Source organism: Ammospiza caudacuta, chromosome 2 (genome assembly GCF_027887145.1).
Source record: "Ammospiza caudacuta isolate bAmmCau1 chromosome 2, bAmmCau1.pri, whole genome shotgun sequence".
In the NCBI taxonomy this organism is placed as follows: domain Eukaryota; kingdom Metazoa; phylum Chordata; class Aves; order Passeriformes; family Passerellidae; genus Ammospiza; species Ammospiza caudacuta.
This window is the reverse complement of record NC_080594.1, coordinates 17,430,405-17,453,137: the sequence shown is the minus strand read 5'-3', so window position 1 is coordinate 17,453,137 and position 22,733 is coordinate 17,430,405. Positions and strand designations below refer to the sequence as shown.

The 22,733-nt window shown below is 40.4% G+C and overlaps 2 protein-coding genes across 2 annotated transcripts; one reads left to right on the top strand and one right to left on the bottom strand.

Moving 5' to 3' along the window:
* Positions 1-809: 809 nt before the first annotated feature.
* CEP97 (centrosomal protein 97) lies at positions 810-18,318 on the bottom strand. Its single transcript, XM_058825068.1, has 11 exons — positions 18,150-18,318; positions 15,814-15,956; positions 14,734-14,892; positions 14,254-14,355; positions 13,657-13,770; positions 12,638-12,804; positions 11,165-11,329; positions 9,242-9,375; positions 7,967-8,738; positions 6,896-6,971; positions 810-6,145 (listed from the first exon to the last, which is right to left on the bottom strand). Exons 1-11 carry the CDS (start codon positions 18,187-18,189, stop codon positions 5,450-5,452), a joined length of 2,568 nt encoding a protein of 855 aa, XP_058681051.1. The 5' UTR covers positions 18,190-18,318; the 3' UTR covers positions 810-5,449.
* Positions 18,319-18,425: 107 nt separating this feature from the next.
* On the top strand, positions 18,426-22,105 carry RPL24 (ribosomal protein L24). The gene is made up of 6 exons (XM_058800046.1): positions 18,426-18,500; positions 18,616-18,691; positions 19,686-19,796; positions 20,880-21,016; positions 21,427-21,490; positions 21,978-22,105. Exons 1-6 carry the CDS (start codon positions 18,496-18,498, stop codon positions 22,056-22,058), a joined length of 474 nt encoding a protein of 157 aa, XP_058656029.1. The 5' UTR covers positions 18,426-18,495; the 3' UTR covers positions 22,059-22,105.
* Positions 22,106-22,733: the final 628 nt, after the last annotated feature.

The following is a 22,733-nucleotide window of genomic DNA, read 5'->3' as shown; positions in this document are numbered from 1 at the left end:
CCTTGAACACTTCCAGGGGTGGGGTATTCATTTCTCTGGGCTACCTGTTCCAGTGCCTCCCCACCCTAACAGTAAATATAGAAGAGTCCCACTTTAAAAAAAAAAAAATCTTTGGTGTCATGAAGTAGAAACACATAGTAAAGAGTTTAAAATGTCTACAAACCTCCACGTGTTACAAGTTGAGTGAAAACAAAGTTAGCTATGTTGTTTCAGTTTTGTTATTGTTGTATTTTTTTTACCTTTGAGAGAATTGTGTTGCAGTAAAACATGACTTTCATGTATATCTGAACTCTTCAACTGTTTCTTTTTGTTAAAGCCTAAAAGATGTTTAATTAGCCTTCATTTGTTTAAGAAGAGAGCAGCTGTCTGACCAAACCAAGAGAGGCAACACCACACATTGCTATTGTGTTTCTTAATTCTCTCTCTAGAAAACTCTGTACAGAACACTGCCACATCTTTGAATTCAAACACAGCAGGTAATTAAGAGCACGAAAGAGGGCCAGCACTGGAAACAAAGGGCTGCAAATCACAAAGACCAATTTCAGAGTCGTTGGTGAACTCATTTCATGTACCCTACTACACTCTTACTGTCCTAGGCATGGAGCAGTGGCCATCAGATGTCTCAGCTGTGCCAAGGAAAAAATGCCAATGCTTATCTTGCCATCACTTGCTTTCTATTCCTGAGCTTCCCATGTCCAGGAGAGCTCTCCAATTGTATTATGACTATAGCCATAAAAGTCAATATAAGGTACACCTTAAAATTTTCAATAAATGTACAAATCATTTATTTAAAATTCAAAACTCAGCAATACAAACAAAATACTTAAGAAACAATAAATGCAAATTGTAAACACTTATAGAAAATATATGAACTGTACCAATTTAACCACCCACCATTCTTCACAGAAAACAGCAAGAAATAGAGAGACAAACCAATACCCAATTGTTCTTTTCTTCTCAAATTCTAGTTTAGAGGTAGAATACCACTGTGAAGTCTCAAAAAAATTAATTCAGTAGAATTATGCTACAAATAAATTTGGCCCATATACTTATAAACGTAATGAAGCCAGAAAAAAAGATTCTTACTGAGAGGTCTTGCACAATAAAATTTAGCATGGCACTTTCCCAGAGATAAAGCACCTTTCCTGATAAATACTGGTTTATGTTCTTGCAAGAAAGGGATCCTGTGCTTTTTCCATTACTGACAAAGAAAACATTTAAAAATAGACAGACCAACTTTTTGGTAGGCATATAGAAAGCAAGTGTTTCTCAGTAACTTGTCCTAGAAAGCTAATCTGGGAAAAAAAGAAGTGTAACTATTAAAAGAAGACATTTTGAAAGACTTTATGAATACTTGATGCATACTCATTAGGGTGGCACATCCTCAAGGGGGAAGGGGGGAAAGTTAATACAACAGGAGAGGAAAAAAACAGGAAAGTGTCTTTTCCACCGGCAGGGAACTGACCGGTTTTTACTTTTTTTGTCATTTAATCAGTTTCCCCTAACTGCTACAATTTTATCCTCTCAGGAAAAAGTGTATCTATGTGAGACACACGAGAACATCAAGCGCAGTAAAAATTACCCAGGTAATCTCAAAGGAACATATATTCCATTTTTGTTCATCAGATAACCTGCTACAAGTAGAAACAAAAATTGGAATTCTTCAGACAATATATACAAAATCATAAAAAAAAAAAAAAAAAAAAACAGGAACAGTTTGCAAGCTCAAATACAAACATTATTCAGAAAAAAACCAACTTTTTAATACAGAGACTGGCTGCTAAGTGCATTATTTCAACTGCTGCATGCAAATAGTGGAATCTATGGTTGTTTAAGAAACTTAACTATCAACAGCTGTTAGGCTTCTGCAATTTAGTTTAGCAAGGATTTTCTCAAGTATTTGCTGAAGGACATTTGTGGTTTAGAAGCAGCAAAATAAAATTTGCAGTCTTAATGCCTTCTTGCATTATGGTATATAGAAGTACTTGTCCCAGCCTTCAGAAAAAGAGGAAAAAGTAATTTCTACCACAGACTAGCTGAAAACAGGCCTTCATGTGCCAGCTACCTCATTTGGGGCAAAACTACTTGTGTGGTGCAGTTTAAATAGCCTAAGCTATATTTATCTGATTTTCCTGAAGCAAATTAAAGAAGCATTTCAACTGTTCTCACAGCAGAGCTGGCAACATCACCTGGCAAATAACCAAGGGATCTCTCCCACTAACACTGGAGGATCAGCCCAGGACAAAACACAAGAGATAAGCTTTTCTTCTACAAAGTACATTCTTCTGCTGATCATGAAGCCTTTCAAAAGGAAGGAATACAATATTAACACAGGAAAGTTTCAGATCTATTTTAGGCCTTCCAATTTCTTTATGAAATTTCCATCACCTCCAAAGGAAAACTGCATCCCTATCCAGCTAAAAGAATATTGCACACCTAGATTAAGGAAACTTACTTAAACAAAGATGAGTAAATGCTAAGCCATATATTAAACTATGATACTTCCACATCATGATTTTTTGAGAGTTCAAAACAGGGCTGAAAGAAGACAATTCAAGCATACATTCAGTTTTACTCCTTATTTTTCCACTGTATCCCTCATTATGTCTTTCCCTGTATGTATTTTAATGGTCAGGATGAAAATATTTTCTGTATATACAAACTAATTACATTTAATCCTGTAAAAACTAATCCAAAAACTTCACCATTCTTTGATTTCTCTATATTTAGGCAACTCATCTTCTACACATGCAAGATACTTTTCAGAACATTAGAAAAAACTTTCTAGTATTTCACTGTTTCCCAAGTAAAAGTAAGATAAAGCTGAATATTTGTCAGTACATGCTTTGCTGTACCTGCATAAAACCATTTTTGTATATACAGGTTACACATTAATAAGGACAACAGCTGACCTCAGCATTAGTTAAAGCAAGTTGTCTTGTCTTTGTGCTTGCAAGTTCTAACAAGAAAAGGAAATATCAAGAAACATCTAGGGCTTCCATAAAAAATTTACTTGCACCACGTTTTCCCCCTGTGACAACTCCAAAATTAAAGTTGTTTCACCTCTAAGTGCACAGCAAAAGTGACAATCCAAAACAGCAAAATACATATGCTCCCTCAGAGTCTCCAGTAAGGGAAACATTGCTATCCAGGCAGTGGTCTAGTTCCTTCCAGGTCTGGCAATAAAACACTCTGCCATGGAAGAGAACTTACACCTGGCCACTGCCTCCAGAGTGCAAGATCCAGAACTGCTTCAAACACTGAAACAATTCCTCTCTCAATCTGCAATTTGACATTTGGGGGTTTTATATAACATACTGACATTCAAAGAGCTAAGTCCTATGAACTGCAGATCCCCAGACAAGGCAGATTTAAAGCCAAGTTCAGCACCTTCAGAGGACAAGGCTATGATCCCATGGACTCCACCCTGCTTTGCCCAGGTAAGCAGGCACTGTGACACATTAATGCACCTGTACCACTTTCAATACCCAAGCACAACTGTGCTCCAAGATCTAATTATGAATGTGGTCATGCTACCAATGTGCTGTGACTACATTCAGCTAGAAGGACAGCACACTAAGGACCTACCACCTCTGCTCTTCTGGGTTTTCTTTAATGCTCCCACATATGCAAGGCACAGTCAAAGGTCAGCCTGACTGCAGTGACAGCTCTTTGGAGAAGTTGGTGCCCTAGAACTTTTGTGGGGTGGAAGAAAAAGAGATGATGGCTACTGTATACACAGAGGCAAGCTTTATTCTTCCAAGGTGAACTTCACCACTGGGAAGATGGCTGGTACAAGTCCAAAACACCATTTATGTTCTAAATAAAGGATATTTTGATGCCTCAAGCAGATACTGGCCTCATACCAAACTCCTGAGTAGTGGCAAATTTCAGCTTGGAACCAAAAGCAGACATGCAACCAAAGCTTTCACAAAAACTAAATTATTTTACATGGTAACGTGGCCATAAGAGTCCTTTTAAAAGAGTGCTAGTTGGTTTTAGGGACACCATAGCATCAGAAGTTAACCTGTGGATCCAGAGAATTACAAAAGCATATGTCTTTATAACTGAGAAATAAACATCAGCAAACTACTGCAACACTGGGCTTTCAGTACGTGTTGCAAAATGCAACTGACCCCTGTAAATCACAACATCAACTTTTATTTCACTATTGTCCATCACAAAACACATGGCAAAACAGATTTCCCTTGTCACTGTTGATGTATACTAAGACACCTGGTAGTTTTCCATTTTTTAATGGAAAAAACCCAACATAGCAATGGCTGGCTGAGATACAAACCCCGCTGCTTTCCCAGTGTTTAAGTGGAAAGCATAGCCTAGGTATCTCAGCATATTTGCTAACAGGGAAGAAATACAACTTTTTATCCACATTTAATGAAAATGCCAACTAGTGGACGTACAGGGGGAAAAAACCCAACCAAAAACCCAACAGAGATATCAGGAAATAGTTAAGTCATGGCATTTGCTTTTAGTATTTATACCTGTATATAAAAGTAGTTGTGATCCATCAAACTCACTGATGTCCTGAAAGCCACTGAAATCCAAATCCCACACAGACATTAGCATCCTAGTGGAGCAAAACACACACCACCAAGTCTGCTGCTGCAACCCAGCAGGGCAGCCCTGGAAATGATGTTCCCAAATCACATGCTCTTCTGAAATTCTTCCTTAGTCCTGGCTGCTACTGGTTCCATTTTGAGTCTTACCTGAGAAGACAGGGAAATTCAACCCCAGGGCAAACAAAGGTCAAAGCTTGTTTGAAGCTCCCTGAGGTTACTCTCCTGCAATTCCTTGTTTCAGTGTTTATGTAAATGATCTAATTTCTTGCCAGCAGCTTCAAGTTATTTACAAAAAAGTCACTGACTTGGACACTGGTTTTCTGGAATGCATCTTTGATACCCTGACCAAGTTACTCTTGTTTAAATCAAAAGAAGTCTGAAAAGCAACTTTTTATCTTTCTCAGGGGGCTGTATCCCACCTATGACAGGATATACTGCCTGTATTGACTCAATTTCTTCCCATATTGTTTTCTTCTCTTTGCAAAATAAGAATTTAATCTTTCTTTGCAGGAAAAAAACAAACAAATACTTACTAACACCTTCACCAAAGTGAATTCACAGCAAACACTACCACCACCACCATCCACCCACCAATCTTCAGAATTAATTTAATGGAGGCCAGTTATTACAATACCAGTTTTATGTTTGAAAATAAAGTGCATAATGATTGTCACTGAGAACTTTGCTGATATCAGGTTAGCATAGTTAGTATCAATCCTCAGCAACATCAATAAAATAGTAATTACAACATAAATTCATAACATGAGTCAGAATCTGAAACAGCAGACATGAAAAGTAAGTTTTGTATAAACAGGAAGAAGAAAGAGAAAGTGAAATGGAATCCCTAGTCCTTTGTGGAAACCATCCTATTATACAGCTATCCCAACATGCAGCATCTGGAACGAAGAATCACAGTCTGTTTGCTTCCCTTCTACTATTCCTGAAGTCAGTTTGTAGCTTCCTGGTGGTATCTGACAGATTTCACCTTGGACTGGGGAGGATGAGTCTTGAGGGAGCTCTACAGAGACAGTGTCAGAGGAAGAATCTTGGCTTTCTGCTGACACAGACACTTGTAGACAGCTGCCCTCCATTTCCTCATTGCAATCTGTGTCTTCATCAGCCTCTTCCAGCTGCTGAACAGATTTTAAATACTGTTCTATCAGTCCGTTGTCCTGCCCATTACTAGAGCTCTCTTTACTTTGCCCACCCTCTCCATCTGAGCAACATGCTGAAACACAATTGCCATATTGTTTGATGGTTTCCATGGAAAGGGAGCTCTCACTTCCTTCAGCTGAGCTCTTTGCAGAGCTGCACAGTTCACTGGCACGAGTCTGATCAGCTGCAGAATGAAAGCCAGAATCTGGGAACTGCAACGAAGACTTTTCCTGGAGATCATCCTCACTAGCTGGAGCTAACAAAGCAGAACTAACAGCTGGTGGGGTTTCTTGCTCCCTTGTGGATGGCTGAAGAGGTGGTTTGGATAAACATAAAATATTGGCTGAAGGGATCCCAGCACCACCTAAATTCTGCATCACTGAAAGCTGCCACTGTTGAAGGGATTTAACCTGTATAGAGAAAAATTTATTATGAAATGCAGATAAACATATTTTGATTTCTAGTGGATTTATTGCATTCAGCAACCAAGATCTGTATAAAATCCAAGACCAAGTGACAAACAAAAGGTTTCCTGTATCATTAGGGAAATTTTATTCTTCTTACTGTGAAATCATAGCTTTTAAACCTACATGCCAAACACTAACTGAGCACAAAAGCTCCCAATTCAAGTACCTGAAGAAAAAGCAATCTGTTCTTAAAACCAGAAAGGATTTATCCGTTTTTAAAAACAACCTTATTGTTGGAAGAAAAGCTTATTAAAAGATGTATTAACAACTTTCCTTCCTAAAAGTTGTATTAACAACTTTTGAGTTGCTCACAAGCAACACAGCTTGATACCATTTCATTTGCCATGGGCATTTACCAGTCACATAATTCTTCACAGTCCTGCTTATGTTTATTTAGCTTTTCTTGCATTTTGCCTTCCTTCTCACACCAGGCCACTATTTAGTCTTTAGCAGTAAAACCAGTGTGCTTGCACTAATGTTCTGAGGGTTATTTCCCCCCACAGTATCAGTATAGCAGACAACACAGCAGTAAGAGTCTATTAAACCACTCAAATCATTGGAAAAACTGAACCATATTGACTATGTCTTCAGAATCTACAGTAAGAAATAATGTGAATTCACACACAGGCAGATTCAAATTTGAATTCCAAATTCACATTTAAGCAGAAAAACAAGAGGACTAAAATTACTTACCTGGTTCCAAAGAAATTTGATAGCTTCCTCCTGTACAAGCCTTTGCATTTTATCTTCTTCTCTTTCTTTTCTCAGTCTGCAAGAACACACATCCAAAATTTATGCAGCTTAAATAAGCAACATTTGAGTAACAAGAGCAACAAGAACACATAAAAATGCCTACTTATATAACAGCACTTTTGAAAGATACAACACAGCCTAACATTAAGAAATTACTGCAGTCTGGCTTGCCATAAATACCCAGCTGCTGACTTGGAAGTTTCTTTTTCAGTTACATTTAAATTCTGCTTCCTTTTACTGCAGCATATTTGTTGGCTTGGCAATAATGTGTCTTTTTGTAAACTGAACTCGAGCTCTTATTTTTTCCTGCACAACTATCAGCCCCCCACACACCAAACAGTACTTCTTAATTTCAAATTATGCTGTCCCACTGATGTATAAGCATTGGGAGTTTCTAGAGGTTCACTGAGCACTCAATTTATACAGCTTTTGTCACTTGTGAGAGTGAAGAAAAAGAGCCTATCAGACTGACTGATCCAGGCTGATCCAGAAAGATATTAACTAAATCCAGAATTTTTGGCTTACAAATTGAGGAACTTTGACTATGATTTCTCCAAACATGAATTCACAGGATCAAAAATTAAAACAGAACCAAACACAGTCACATTTTAAAATTGTATCATACAAGGTAGAGGAAATTCTTGCTTTTACCAGCAACAGAATAACGGGTCCCAATATGGACACTTCATTTATAGACTAATTGTGAGGAGACAAATTAAAAAAATCCCACTCAGCAATTTCTATTTTGAAATATGCAAGTTCTGCTAAAATAGAAATAGAAAAATGTGTTCTAACCCAAGCCACTTATAGAAGGCACTTGGAGAGTATGAATAGCCATGTGCAAAACTGTGCTTACCTTACAGGAAGTGATCCTGTAATGTAATCACTTTTATGTTTCTGATGCTAGGTTCTACTGTGAGTAGTTATATCATCTATATCTGATCTGAAATACTCTGGAATGGTAGCCCTATTCAGACATACTTGCAAATACAGAGCATCACCTCAACTTACTTTTCTATTTCAGCTGTTAAATAAATGATGTGCTGCTGCATTCTGTGTAGGCGAATTTCATTCCGCACTTCCTTGGCTTGAGGATGGTGGTTCCTGGTGTAAAATCCTCTCCAGGAAGCCTGGAGCTTGGTAGCTGCCTCACTCATCCTTTGCAGCTCAGCTGCACCTCGATCAGCTGGTGCTGCACCTTGCCCAGCCAGTGAAGCAGACCTTTCTTCTGTCACCTGCTCAGGACCAAGAGTTTTTACTCCTGACTCAGCACCTAGCGAGGTGCTGGGGTGACTGTGCCGAACTTGGCCTTCAGCAGCCCCTAAATAGTGGCCAGTCCTTGCAGCCAGGCCAGCTGTCACCAGCTCAGGAGCAGCCACCTGCTGGATTTCTTTGATATTCTCTTGGGTTTCCACACTTCCTGCTGCTCTATTAGGGTGCTCTTCTGTAACAGACACAGCTTCCTGCTTTTTAGTTGTTTCCCTTCTATTAATATCTCTCACACCTTCAATCACTGCATCATCATCATCTTCTAGGCTCAAATTCATTCCATGTAGCTTCAGGTCTGAAGCAGGAGACACTGGAGACAATCCTGAAGCAACTGGCATGAAAGTAGACTCTGAGGATAAAAGGCTGCTGTTTAGTTTGTCTTCATCTGTCTGTACATCTTCGAGGTGTAGCTCCTTGGAAAAGCCTCTTTCATGAAGAAAAGTGTTCTTTACTGCATAGGAATGATCATTGCTTGCACTTGGTCCAACCCAAGAATTCCTCTGGATGACAGGTTCTAGATAGACAGAAAGGCACACTATAGTGTTAGAGTATTTCAGTAATATTAATAGTTTGTTTAATTCATAAGGATACAAAATTTGGTTTTGACAGTTAGCACCTGGGTGGGTAAGATGATCTAACATATTAGTAACAATGAGCATTATTTCTGTATCAGGACAGTATTTACCACAGTAACATCCAAACTTGGCAAACACTGGGTGCAAGAAATTGCACAAACTGCACTTCCTTAGAGAATAAGCTGGTACAAAATGCCAAAGTCAAAGTAGTAACTCTCATTTTGTCGGATTGGGTTTTTCACCTAACCAGCCAGACACAAACAAGCATGGACTGGAATTTTTTTTTGAAACAATCTACAACTTCAGTTGAGAAAATAGAAGATCAATAAAATAAAACAATAACAGGGTCTTGTTCTGAAATTCCTTCCACAAAGTTACCTATGCTCAAAAGAAAAATATTTATTTCCACAGGTTAAATCACAGGAGTAGACAAGCTACTTACCCTTTTCAAGAACCATCTGTGATGGCTGGGCCTGGGCACTGTGTTCATGAGCAACTGGCACTGCCTTGCTGGGAGCAGAAAATGTCCGTGGTTCCTCATTTTGGTTTTCATGCATCAACTGCCTCTGGTGGAGTCTAAACACAGAGTGCCAACAATAGATTTTGTGCTTTATTTAAACTTTCTTTTGTACAGAAAACATCTAAAAGAAACTATGAGCTATTTCAAAAGAAACAAGTGATCAAAACATTCTAAAGGAGAGGCTTGTTATCAGACTCCTATATACACAAGACACTCACAAAGGAGGAAATTGCAAATTGCAGTCTTTTCCTGCTCCCCTTCCTCCAGCCCCTCTTTCTTCATTACATGTTAAAAAAAACCAAAAAAAACGCCACCAAACAAACAAAAAATCCCAAAAAAACTACCAAATAAAAATGAAAAAAAGCCCAACATGCAGTTCTGACTATAAACTGAAAACCATGTCTACATATGAAGAAGGTATGAAAATATTTTAAGTTTGTAAAGTGGAATACATTATATGTGTAGGTATAGAGGAGTTTGAGGAATCGTGGGAGTATCTTTTACATTTCAAAGTAAGTGAATCAAGGTGCTCCTGTTACTAACAGCCCAACATCCTAGTACAAATCAACAAATATTGCCACAAAAAAAACCATCATCCTTTACAAACTCAGAGAACACACAGGTTGTCTCAGCCCAGCTAAATTAGAAGCTCAGGAGACAGAGGACAAAGTCAAACTGTCCTATAAACCATATATGCATGTGTATATATAATACAGGTGAGGATTTGGGGGGATTGCTTTTTCTACTAGGGCTTTTTTGGCTTGGTTGTTGAGGGCTTTTTTTAATTTTGAAGAGTTCTATTCAACAGAACAACTTCCTGGATTTTCTTCAGAAAGATGTGAATGCTAGAGCACTTAGCTAGAGATTCCAAGGTCAAGATGCCTTGACTTCACCTTCTCCTCAGAAACAGCTAAAACATTTCCATCATTTCCTCCTGGAGATCAATCTACACTTGCAAAGTGGGCAGTAACTCCCAGATGCTTCCAAGTTTCTAGTCCTTCTTCTGAGATATCCTTCTGCTAACAACACTTTTGTTGCTCAGCCTTTTAACCACACTATGCCACTTAGGTAGCCTGCTCCTGGCAGCTGAATTTTCTGCTCTATCTGCAAGAAAAAGTTTGTCAACAGGTCCTGGGGAATAGAATAACCTGTATTGCTTTGTTTTCTGGCTTCTAACCAAAATTAGCTCACCTTCACATGGACAAGAAACACACCATGATAACTCTACTCATCTATTTGCACAGACCTTAGCAACACAGCTACTGCTGGTAGAGCCAGCGGCTCTCCTCTGCTGACAGACCTCAGATGCCAGATACAGATGGACAAATGCATCATTGGGAACAGTGCCCCCCAAAGGGCAACTAACTTTAAAACCAAGAAAGAACATCTCAACAATAAAAAGTGGCTAACACACCAGTGTACCACAACAGTCCTCATTTACAATTAGAACAAAAGCTAAGCTCCTTTTTGAAGTTTTCATCATTTTTTGTGTGGCAATAGAAAGAAAAATCCCAGTTCATAGTTTGCTTATTTTAATCACAGTTCTAACACGAATTACTTTCAGTGTCCTACAAAGCACAGGAAATATATAGGAATATACAAAACACAGGAAAAATACAAAGGAATTTTCCCCTAGTTGGCCCAGAAAGCACAAAAACACTCCTGCTGCTGCTGCCCTGCCTCTCAATCCCATCTAGGACACATCCTGTACTTTCATGGCACTTTGCATCTCCAGCCCTCACTGCTACTTTGAAATACTTAAAATGAAATCTTACCACATCTAACACATCAGATACATAATTATGTTCTCCATTACATTCTCTAAGAAAGAAACTAAATTCTCACCTTTGCTTACTCAGTATTTTTTCCAGTTTGGCATCCTCTTCAGTCTGGAGTCCATATACAGATGTGAGAGGACAAACATTAGCCAAGTACTGAACTAGCTGAACATGCTGCCCAGGTCGAAATGACCTTCCCTTCCCTTGACTGTAGAGCCATTCTGCTTTCAAGCTGTTAGGAAGGGGGAAAATGGTTTAATAAATGGCATCTTTAATAAACAGCAAAGAAACAGTAACTCTGTTTTCACTACAGTTCTTCTTCTTCAAAGAGCTAATCTACAAATCTAAGCAAGACTTGGAACATGTGCAATGCCCAGGTAAGAGCCTGTAAGACTGGCTCAGCAATTCTCTTCTTCTATATCAAAACTTACTTTCATTTCTATTCCTTCTTCAGATTCCATATTCAAAAATCTTTCTGCCAAGCACACGTATCTGTGAGACTTCCTTGTCAAACTTTCATCCTTCCCAACAGCCAGGGAAACTGGCAATGTCATTATCAGAACAATGAGTAATGTACTAATTCACTTAAGCATCGATGAAACAAAAAAGAAAAAACCCACTTGTCCAAAACTGTGCATCTCTGCTTTGTGTGTTATCTTTGGGCACTGAAAACACATCTGTCTCAATGAACTTATCAGCAAAGCTTCCACAGAAACAGAGAAGTTCACAAAAACATGTAAAACAGACACAGAGAGCACATATTCCTAAAAAGTATTCAACAAGTCTGTTTTAAAAATTAATTTCTGCCTGAGATTATTTAATATAATACACCTACATGTAATAATATAGATAATACAGAACATCCCATGAGAAAGTCATGAAAAAGAAGTCTAGAATTCCAACAGGCAACTTTCCTGGAAAGTCATAGCAGATTATGGTGAAACAGAAATAGAATTGGTTCACCTTTGACCAAAAGAAAGGCACCTTTTAATTTTAGTAACAGGGTAAAAAGGACATTAGTGTCCTAGGATATGTTAGTGTCCTGGACTGGAATGTGCTTATACTGGATAATATTTATGCTTGGACTGTTCTGATGTCAAGAACTTTGTCAGGCAGATATCATAGTGACATAATGAGCACAGTGATACAGTAACAAGTGATTTGAGCAAAATAATATTTAACTAATTGATAACAAAAAAAAAGCCAAATGTAGAAATGCACACACAAATCATGCTTATATAAGGGCAAGTTTGAGCTTCCCCAAGACAAAAGCTTTAACTCCTGCTGATTGTCACATTCTGCAAAGTCAAAGAGGCTGTAAAGAAGGGGTACCAGATTCTGATGAACTGCTACCACAGTTTTGCTTTGTAGAAGTGCTTCTGTGATTTGAGCAACAAAACAAAAGCTTAACTTCATACTTCTGTCTAAGCTAACTAAATAATAATTCCAGTGTAACAGATGAAAAATTTAGCTAAAGCAATTTTAGCTTAGCCAAACTTCACATATTAATTTTAGAGATTTAATAATATTATTATGTCACCTTTCCTTCTGAGAGATCACATATCCATCAAGAACTTTAAGGTTCAGACACCAGCTGACAATATAAGGCCTGTAGTCAAAGCCAGGGACAGAAGGTGTGGCCATCACACAAGGATTGTTCATAATTGACAGCTGCTCCAAGTGGTGAAGAGAGGCCAGGAAAGAAACCTTGAGAAAACAAAATACATTTGTTAACTGAGAAACACATTCCACATTTCTCCTAACTACAGCTGGACAACCTGTGTAAAACAACTGAATGACAAATAAATCAAAAATCACATTTGATTTTTGAACACTGCAATTTCCCAATGATTCTTCTGTAAATGCTATTAGTCCTTGGAAAGTATTACCTTCTCTTAAAATTTGGGAATGGGGCTTTATGTATAGAAAGATGTAGTATGAGTCCAGTTTACTACAACAGCTATTGGATTTTGAAAACAAACAAAGAAAAAAAAAATAGGCAAGCCAAAAAGCTGGAGAAACCCTGCCCTGTTTTGAAGAGAAATTATTACCAAAACATTTTCTTCCAACATGAAATCCCAACCAAGAGTTTTGGCTGCTACTTATAATAAATCAAACAAACAAAACAATAAAGACAAAGTCACAGGCAGATTATTTGTTTCTCTTACACAGTTTGAAAAATAGGTCAGTGGCAACAAGTGCAATTCAAACCTCTGTTCTAATCCCAGCAGCTGCAGGAGCTCTCTGCAGCATTTAGTCAGCTCAGCTTTCAACTTTCAGACAATTAGAAAAGGTTGGGCCTAAAAGTGTTTCATTCAACATCCTTGAATAAAAAAAACATAACAGAAAAAAGGCAAATTTCTTTCCAGACTAAATTTTAGAAGACATCACTAGCTCGTGCAGCTAATGCAAATATGGTTATTACATATAAACAATTAAAATATTATAAGTTGGGTTGTTTCAAAGAGAGCCCATTCTCAGTTACAATCTCAAAAAAATTGTTCCACTTCCTTCTTTCAGTCTACCTAAAGACAAGGTGATCTATCTTCTATATCTTACCTCATTTAAGTCTCTGATTTCATTTTCTGCCAAAGAAAAAACAGTCAAACTCTGAGGTAGGCAAGCAGGGGCAGGGCGAAGTGAAGTTATAATATTTCCATGCAGCAAAAGAGTCTATAAAATAAAAACACATGATGAACACATGATGAAATGAATGCTTGATCAGAACCCACAGATTGCTTTTCCAGGCATCACCTGACAAAAACACATTGCAAAAGAAGGATAAGTAAGACTTTCTGGTCACAGTTACCAAAAAAAGTATTTGGAAACATTTTTCTCTACAGCATGCATGTTGGAAGAGTTAGAAGTATGTTTTTGATTTGTGATAGGATAAGACAATAAAGAGTTATGAAGAAGATATCATCACCATCATATCTTTATCAAAATCATTAGAGTGGCTATAGAAAAATCACTGCCTCAGCTCCTGCAACTTCAAAACAAGGAAGAGAACATTTACACACTTCTCTCTAGAAATTACATTTAATGAATTAAAATGCTCTAAGAGCTAGTGTTCAAAGAGTGAATGTCTAAAGGCAGCGATTTTCAAAGCAAATTTCTTTCTGTACAGAATGCATTAAAAAGAGATAGAACACCTACCTTCAGTGAGGTAAGCTTGGAGACATCACCTAACTGAGCTATGTTATTGTCTGACAGATCAAGATGCTGAAGACACAGACAGGAATTGACTTGTTCAATGGCCTACAAAAATAAAGAAATCAGTTACTCACAGTAACCCTTTTTTAGCTACTAAATAAAACCAGGTATCAATAATTATAAATTCTTTTGAAGGATAAAAAACCAGTAGCTAAGTAACCCAAAATAAACACCATATTTTAATACAATTGTATTTTAAAGATAATAATTTTGGAGACTACTTCCTTACTTGCATTTCATTTTGATATCAAACCTTTAATTTTTTCCTAGACAACTCCAAAAGCTGCCATCTTCTATTTCATAAGCGAGTAGACACAAAATAGTAACATTGTTCCAATCAAAACATACTCAGATTTCTTTGCAGCATGTTCCAAATTTCAACAACAAAAGATTCTGGTAAACGCAACAGAGTGAATACTTTACCTTAATGTTATTTCCTGCCAAATTCAGCCATTCCAGGTGCACCAAATCCTTCAGCCCTTCCACATACCCAATACTATTATGAGGCAAGTTGAGCACTCTGAGCTTGGTCAGTTTTGCCACACCCATCATTCGCACCAGCCGGTTGTTGGCCACAGAGAGCTGCAGATGGACACACAAAATAAACAGTTTTAACTAGCAGACAGAGTAAGGTCTTACTTCTAGTAGTTAAAAATCTACTCCAACAGATACTTGTTCAGTCTACATATTTCATTTCAAGTAAATGACACAGACAAAAAACCTGCAAGAGCCAGGAAATAAATTGATCAAAGAACATGAGTCCTCACAGCTCACTCCACAAACTTAAGAGGAAATTCTCCTAGCAACAGCAAAATAAAGGAAAAAGAATGAGGAATTGTGTCATATGAAAATAAGGTTGTAATAGCAGAACTGCCAATTCATTGTGCAAATTGTTGCCCCGTTCCTGGTGTAAAATTGCACTTACTGTTAATATGGCAGAGGACAAAATGTATTTCACACAATTCTCAGACAGGTCCTGTGCTACGAGGACTGTAAACCACAAAGTTTTTAAAGGGTAAATCCTGACTAGACACACACTTCAGTAACAAGATCACCAAGCTGGCAGCGTGGTGAAGGTTTGTTGTAGCAACAAACCCCACCTCTGCCAACTCAGTGTAGCTGGTCTGTAAAAGTTATCAGGCAGCTTTGAGTCTATCCAGAAGGACTTTCAGTGATAATACAAAATTATTTTTAATGTTACAAAGCCCATGTACTCAAAAGCTAAGAAGTATCAAAATTTGAGTTATCAGTGACTTTTCTAAGTGTTCTTATCATGTCCCTCCCCCATTAGGATTTACTTAGATCATTTTTAGTTACATCCCCCTCCACTATCAACTGCAGACCTCCACTGATGGCAAAGCTTTCTACTTCAGCCAGCCATCATTTATTTTCCTGTGAAGACAGTAACTTCTAGCTTACTTCAATAACATAATAGTGCCTGAAGGCAGAAGATGCATCATAGCACCATTATTTGATAACAATTTCAAATCAAGCAATACTGACCTGCATCAGATTCCTGCATTTTTCCAAGTGTTCCAATTTAATTATCTGATTTTTGTCCAGAATCAGAGTCTGAGTATCAGCATCACAGGGCAAGGTTGGACCCAGCTTTTGCAATCCTTGACCTGAGCAGTTGACTATCAAGCCTTAGGATAAAAAGGAGAAAAAAAAACAAAAAAAAAGCACCACAAAGTTTATATATGAGAACATGTACTGGAAAAGCAACGCAAAATAAAAAGATTTGCTTTATAATAGATGCAGATAATTTGGAAAAACAGATTAACTTTCTTTTCCATGTAAAACTGAAGCAAATGACTTCAGCTTACACTTTAAGAGTAACTGATCCATTTACTGAAAGATACACATATACCAGACACTGTCCCACTTAGGAACTCTGGCAGAATTCTGGGAAAGTCACAAAAATCCTTTGAAGTGAGATGCAGCAAAATTCTGGTAGCTAAATTTAAAGGTGCGATCCTCAAAACACCAAATTTCAAAAGAACCTAAATTTAAAAATTCTTCAGAGAATTTAAGTTTTGAGCAGCTTAACAACTAACTATGTGTAAGCATTCTATCCAAACTAAGAAGCCACTCATGCAGCCACACTACAGTACTGGGGCACTGGGAAGAACAAACTGTAAATGGGCTAGCACACCATTTACTTAATACAAAATTCAAATGTCCTATGCAAAAAGGGTCACTACATAAAGTTAAAAGGCAAACATTTGCCATCTACAGGGAGCCTGAATCACTGAGTACCCAAAGTGACACCTGATAATTGTAATAATTTTCATACATTGAGCCTCTGCTGTGTATTTGATGTACAAACATCACTGTAGTGCTTCGTGTTCTCTTAATATCTGTTCAGCAAACAATGCTTCCTTTTTCAGCAACATATCCCAAATAGTGTTCTCACTCTAATATGACTCTCATATTAATAGTACAGTTTATAGTTTTTAGGGTTTAGTTACACTATGGATAGAGACAAACATTTTTTGTGTACTATTTTGTCAGCTAGAGAACATGCATTTCTAAAGAAGATGTCTGATGACATTTATTATATTCCCATTTTTTTTTTAAATCCACAGTTGCCCCAAGAGCTTTGGAGAGCAGCAAGGCAGAGCCAGCAATCATCACACTCCTGTCTTTGCACATTCAGGGAGAAAGTATCACTTGTCTCTCACTCAAGCAGTCACTCCTACAACTGCTTGATCACATTAATTGACCAGACAAACTTTGTATCTGCTCATTTATCCAAGGGTTTGTTACAAAAATCCACAACTGGCCCCTCCAACCTAGGAGAGAGGCAAGGACCCACAGTGCAGAATTGCAAGAGTAATCCTTTTATTCATGCACGAGGTGTCCCATTCAAACTGGGGCACTCAGAACGTGGCTTTACACACGGTTCTCATAGATTTCCAACATTCAAGTATAACATGATCCAACTGCTACTTAACACACACAACTATTTGCAAAGAACCTGTATTTCTATGGCAACACCATCCACCTGCTTTGCTATTGAACTACACATCCCTGCAGTCAGACTTGCTGTAACCACTTCTCCATGATGCTGACAAAGGAAGGTTTTCACACAGGTGTTAAACGACCTGGGGTGCTGGCATTATCTCCCTGTCTGGGGTATCCTTTATGAGCACATTCAAGACTCAAAGAAGCACAGGTCCTTGTTTCAATATCGAATGTTCTTCTTCTCCTTGCAACAAGCTTTAGCTTGCTTGCTTAAGCATGGCAGCTCAGTATACAGCATGAATTATATATACACGTGGAACTCTACCAAATTAATATGATTCCATTCTATAAAGACTCATTGATATAATGAGATCTATACGAGATTTTCCTAACAGGCTTTCAGGACCCAGGAAAACATTTCAAAATCGCTTATTTTCCGTTTGGCAGGAACCAAGGAACTACACCCTCAGAAGTGGCGCTGTCCCCAAGACTCCTCAGCCCTCCCCTCTAGGGAAAACGGGCCCTATATCATTCAAACCCTGGCCTATAAAGGCTCTACAAGGCTGCGGGACCCTCCAGCACGATGGACAGTGCCCGTCCTGCCCCGAGCCAGCGGCGCTCCCCAGGGCGGGAAGCGGTGCCCGCGGCGCCCCCCTCGCCCCGCGCTGCCCCGGCCGCCTCCAGCCCGCGGGGCCCTCGGGGGCCGCCTGGCACCGGGGGCACCGGAGCGGCCGAGCCGGCCCCGCGAGGAGGGGGCGCCGCCGCCTCCACAGCGCCGAGCCCCCCGCACCCCTCCGAGCGCCCACAGCGCTTTTCGGGACCCGCAGCCCCCAACATTGCGGCCCCCGGCACCTGCCCGGAGCTGCCCTTACCGGCTCCGGCCGCCTCATCCCCCGCCCCGGCCGCCGCCATGCCCCGCGCTTGACAACACCGCCAGGCAACGGAGCGCCGATGGGCCGGGCCGGGCCGCTATGGGAGCGCCGCGCCCTTTATGCTGGCTAGAGCGGCGGGTCCCGCGGCCGGGGCTGCGCCGGGGGAGCCCGGCCCGGTGAGCTCCGTGAAGCCGCCGCGGTGCGGCCGGGGCGGGGCGGGGCGGGGCGGCGCTGCCGGCCCGGCCCTGCCCTTCCCGCTCCGCTCCCGTCGGGCCCCGCGCGGCGCTGCCGACACCGCCTCCCGGCGTCCCCTCCGCCTCTCCGGCCCCTCGCAGCCGCCGCCATCATGAAGTGAGCGCCCCGTCCGCCGCTATCCGCGCCCATCCGCCGCGGGGAGGCCGCCGCGGGGCCCCGGCCGCCTCCCCCGGCCACCCGCGCCCTCCCCTAACTCTTCTCTCCCGCGCAGGGTCGAGCTGTGCAGCTTCAGCGGGTACAAGATCTACCCGGGCCATGGCCGCCGCTACGCCCGCACGGACGGGAAGGTGAGGCCGGGGCGAGCCCCGCGGGCCGGAGCGGGCCCTGCGGACGGGAGGGCGGCCGGGCGGTGCGCGGGGAGCCGGGGCCGCGCCTCTGGGACTCTCCGGAGACTCCGGTAGTGTTGATGTGGCCCATGCCCGAGTCGGTCGTATCGAGCTGTGTGAAAACAGCATCGGTGTGCAGTTGTTTGCCGTGGCTGCTCCGCAGGAGATCCGTGCTGTAGCTTGGGGTTGAGCTTTAGAATGCAGTATCTAAAGGGAGTCTTAAAGCAGCAGGTGTAAAGTACCAGAGTTGTGTAGAAAATGCTGCTTAGACGTCCTGCATCAAATGCTGAGATTCGCTGGAGCCAACAGCTGGTCTCCCAAATTAATTGAGTATAAATATTTTAAGTAAAATAGGATGGAGAGCCCTTCAAGCTGTCATGTCATACGTAGACAGGATTGTCCCTACCTATGAAAGGCTTGGCTTTTGAGTATCACAGTAGTCATCTTTCTCTGCCGAATTCCCAGCAAAATGACCAGGAGATAGACTGGCCGAATCCTTGTGAGTGCTCCTGGGAATAAGGTTGTACTTTAAATGGAATTATATAGCTAATAACAAACCGGCTTGCACGTTCTGCCTGTTGTTATAGACAAACAGGTACAGGAAGTACATAGTTGCTGAGGACAGACACTTGGGAAGCATGATGCTGGACACAGCTGTTCATTCATGCTGTGCCTGAAATACACAGCAGCACTGGATGCAAGTGGTAATTTGAACTTTTTTCAGAAAAATGAAGATACTTCAGAATGCCTTGCAATACATCAGTTTGACCAATGTAACAAAATACAAAACTTAGATTTCTTGAATTACCTTCTAAAATTTTGACTAGTCAGAGCTGTGTTTAAGAACTCCAAAAACATAAGTGTCAAAAAACGCTGACTCGAAGAATACTTAATGCAAACGGTGGTAATGTCTTTCATGGAAACAAAGCTTACACAAAACATTTTGCCCTCCCAGGTTTTTCAGTTCTTGAATGCAAAATGTGAGTCTGCATTCCTTTCCAAGAGAAACCCTCGTCAGATCAACTGGACTGTTCTCTACAGGCGTAAGCACAAGAAGGGACAGTCAGTAAGTACATCCCAGCCAATGGCACTGGAAGGTGGTGACCAAAAGATGATGTGGTCACTGCTCTGTCAGAGGTCACTTAAGTGTGCCAGTGTTCAGCAGAAGCATGTCCCAAGTTACCAGCATGAAGACTAGTTAATAATGGTGAAAATGTGACTGCAGTTACATGAGTTTACACACCACTTCAGCAAAATCATTGTATTGTGTTGTAGCCCTTCTTTGAGAGACCACTCAGAGCCACAGTATGTTCAGTAGATCTTAATAATTGTAGGAATGGCTTGTTTTTAAAAGTTAGTTTTAGGGAAGGTGGGTAATGCTGTTTAATATGCAGACTTTGTAAAAGTTTGGTCTTGTAAACTTCCTCAATGGTGACATCATAGGGAGCTGATTTTGGGGTTAGAGGGACAGAGATGACTCTCCTAATGTACTCTCCTTGAAAACTTTGGGCTGTAGCATGAGGTCTTTCCCTATGTAGCTGTCATTGCATGAGAAGGATAAATCATGAAACATGTAGCATGAGGTATGCTGCAGTGCTCTTGTTTAAACTTGCACAGCAGAGGAGCTTTGAGAAAGGCTTACATCAGTGCAATAATGGTTGAAGAAAGTTGGTGCTGCTCCCCAGCACATGATCCACTTGAATAGATGGTGTTTTCCTTTCAGATGACACCATCAAAGGTTTATCTTTCCCCCCTTTTTTTGTCTGGGAGTTACCAATGGCTGAACTTCTAACATTCTTTCAAATTTTTTTTTTTCATACTTTGCTGTAGAAGCATAGACGATACAGGGTCTAATATGTGTGTCTCCAACACTGATAGCTGGACAGCTGGGGAGCCAGCCAAGGATTGTTGGTAGTAACACACAATGAAAAAGTACAGGATGTGGCTGGAGAAGGGGCCATGTGGAGGTGGGGCAGCACTTCTCTGTCCCCAACAGAAGGATCCTCTAAAGTGAGGAGTAAAATTCTACTATAGTGTACAGTTTTAAATAGCTTCAATTTGAGTAGCAGCTTGTTCCCATAATTGTCTTTAGCCATGTATTTGATGTCTTGTGATGCTGATTGTGTGTGTTTGTCTCCTGCCCTCTTAGGAAGAAGTCCAGAAGAAGCGCACGCGCCGTGCTGTGAAGTTTCAGAGAGCCATCACTGGTGCCTCTCTCGCTGAGATCATGGCCAAGCGGAACCAGAAGCCCGAAGTACGAAAGGCACAGAGGGAACAAGCTATCAGGTGAGAAGTCAGATCAGTGGAGCTGTCCCAAGCTTTTCAAAGATTACAGTACTATCCCAAGCTTTTCAAAGATTACAGTACTTTTCATACAAAAGCTTAAACTCTAGGTGGGCTCTGTGTTTTACAAGATTTTCTATGGGATTTTTTGTTTGCTTTTAATCTGTATATTTGTATGTAATCTTGGCAAGAGATAGTGGCAGCAAAGAAGGATCTCTCCTTGCCTTTTCCCTTTGTACTTTTGTCACTGACAGTTCTGCTGTCTCTGTAGAAATTCCTTCAGGGGATAGTGAATATAGAGGAGAAATCTGCAGTAATGCTATCCATTCCTGATCTTGGGAAGCTTAGTGCTGAAACAAGGAAACTGTGTATGGCAGACATAGATAACTTCCACTTTTTCTATGAATTAACAGGGCTGCAAAGGAAGCCAAGAAGGCTAAGCAGGCAACCAAGAAAACAGCTGTTTCTGCTGCAAAGGTGAGATGCTGTAGGCAAATAGAAACTATAAAATGGAATACACTATGTTGTAACATGAAACACAATGTTCTGCAGTGGCACTTAATTGGAAATTCCTGTTTCTGTGTTGAGGAAGCATTTTTGTAAGGTTCTTAATAATAATAAGAAGAAGAAGAAGCAGAAGAAGTAAATATTACAAGAAATCCATTCTCTGACCTAATATCAGAGATAATTAATAAACAAAAACTTCTCTGAATGTGACATCTTCACTATCTAGGAACTTGGTAACAATATATTGATGAGTGCTACCATGTGTTTCATTATCACTTCTAAATTAATACCTTGTGTTGGCTTAGTGTTATGTGTGTAAACAAATCTTAGCATGATCCCAGTATTATAGTTTGCAGTTCTAGTCTGGTCTGATTTCTGTCAAGAGTACATACAGGGACCCTTTTAGAACTGCAGATAAATAACTTCTTTTCACTCATACTTCATTATTTCTCTACAGGCCCCTACAAAGGCAGCACCTAAGCAGAAGATTGTGAAACCAGTCAAGGTTTCTGCTCCCCGTGTTGGTGGAAAGCGCTAACTTGCGAAACTGTTGCTCATGCTGAATAAACATCTGATGGAATTCCATTACTTGTGCCATGGTCTGCTCTGCTGTGTGAGATACACTGAAGGGAATGAATCTGTGAAACGACTGTGTCTGGGTTTTGCAGACTGAAAGCATCTTCCTGCCATAAGACTGTTTCTTTGCCAGTCTGCTGTATTAGCACACACTTCCCCAGTGTTCACTGGGTGGCTCAGGTAGCAGGGAGGATGGAGCAGGTATTTGAGGAGTGTTCTTGTCTGAAGGACAGAACAGCACCTAAGTTTATTCTGCATCTATGACAAATGGCATAAAAAGTGGTTTCTAAGATCAGAGGTACACGCAAGCTAAAAGGGGGTGTGAAGCAATATAATCTGTAAATTACTTTAAAAAGGTCCTGTGTTGTGGAATGCATGTAGCAACATACAGAGAATCAAATGTGGAGAAGGTTAAAAAAAGAGAATGGATGGTTTCACAGACTGTATGGCTCTTACACACAAAGATTCAAAACTTCTGGGTCGGGAAGTTACAAAACAATGAATTGCTGGAAGCTGTTGTCAGGAATAGGAAGCCTGTGAAGATTGAATGGGTTTCAAATGCAGCTGATGTTACACAGTTAAAGCTCATTCAGGTTCATATTTAACTTGCTGAATACATGTAGAGGTTCCCTTAGTA

Coding starts and splice junctions, on each gene's coding strand:
- RPL24 (XM_058800046.1), top strand. Junction 18,692..19,685: donor ACGCCCGCACGGACGGGAAG/GTGAGGCCGGGG, acceptor TTGCCCTCCCAG/GTTTTTCAGTTCTTGAATGC. Junction 21,017..21,426: donor CAGAGGGAACAAGCTATCAG/GTGAGAAGTCAG, acceptor ATGAATTAACAG/GGCTGCAAAGGAAGCCAAGA.
- CEP97 (XM_058825068.1), bottom strand. CDS start 18,189: ATGGCGGCGGCCGGGGCGGGGGATGAGGCGGCCGGAGCCG. Junction 14,893..15,813: donor AATGCAGGAATCTGATGCAG/GTCAGTATTGCT, acceptor GTCCATCTGCAG/CTCTCTGTGGCCAACAACCG. Junction 12,805..13,656: donor AAATCAGAGACTTAAATGAG/GTAAGATATAGA, acceptor TGTTTTCTCAAG/GTTTCTTTCCTGGCCTCTCT.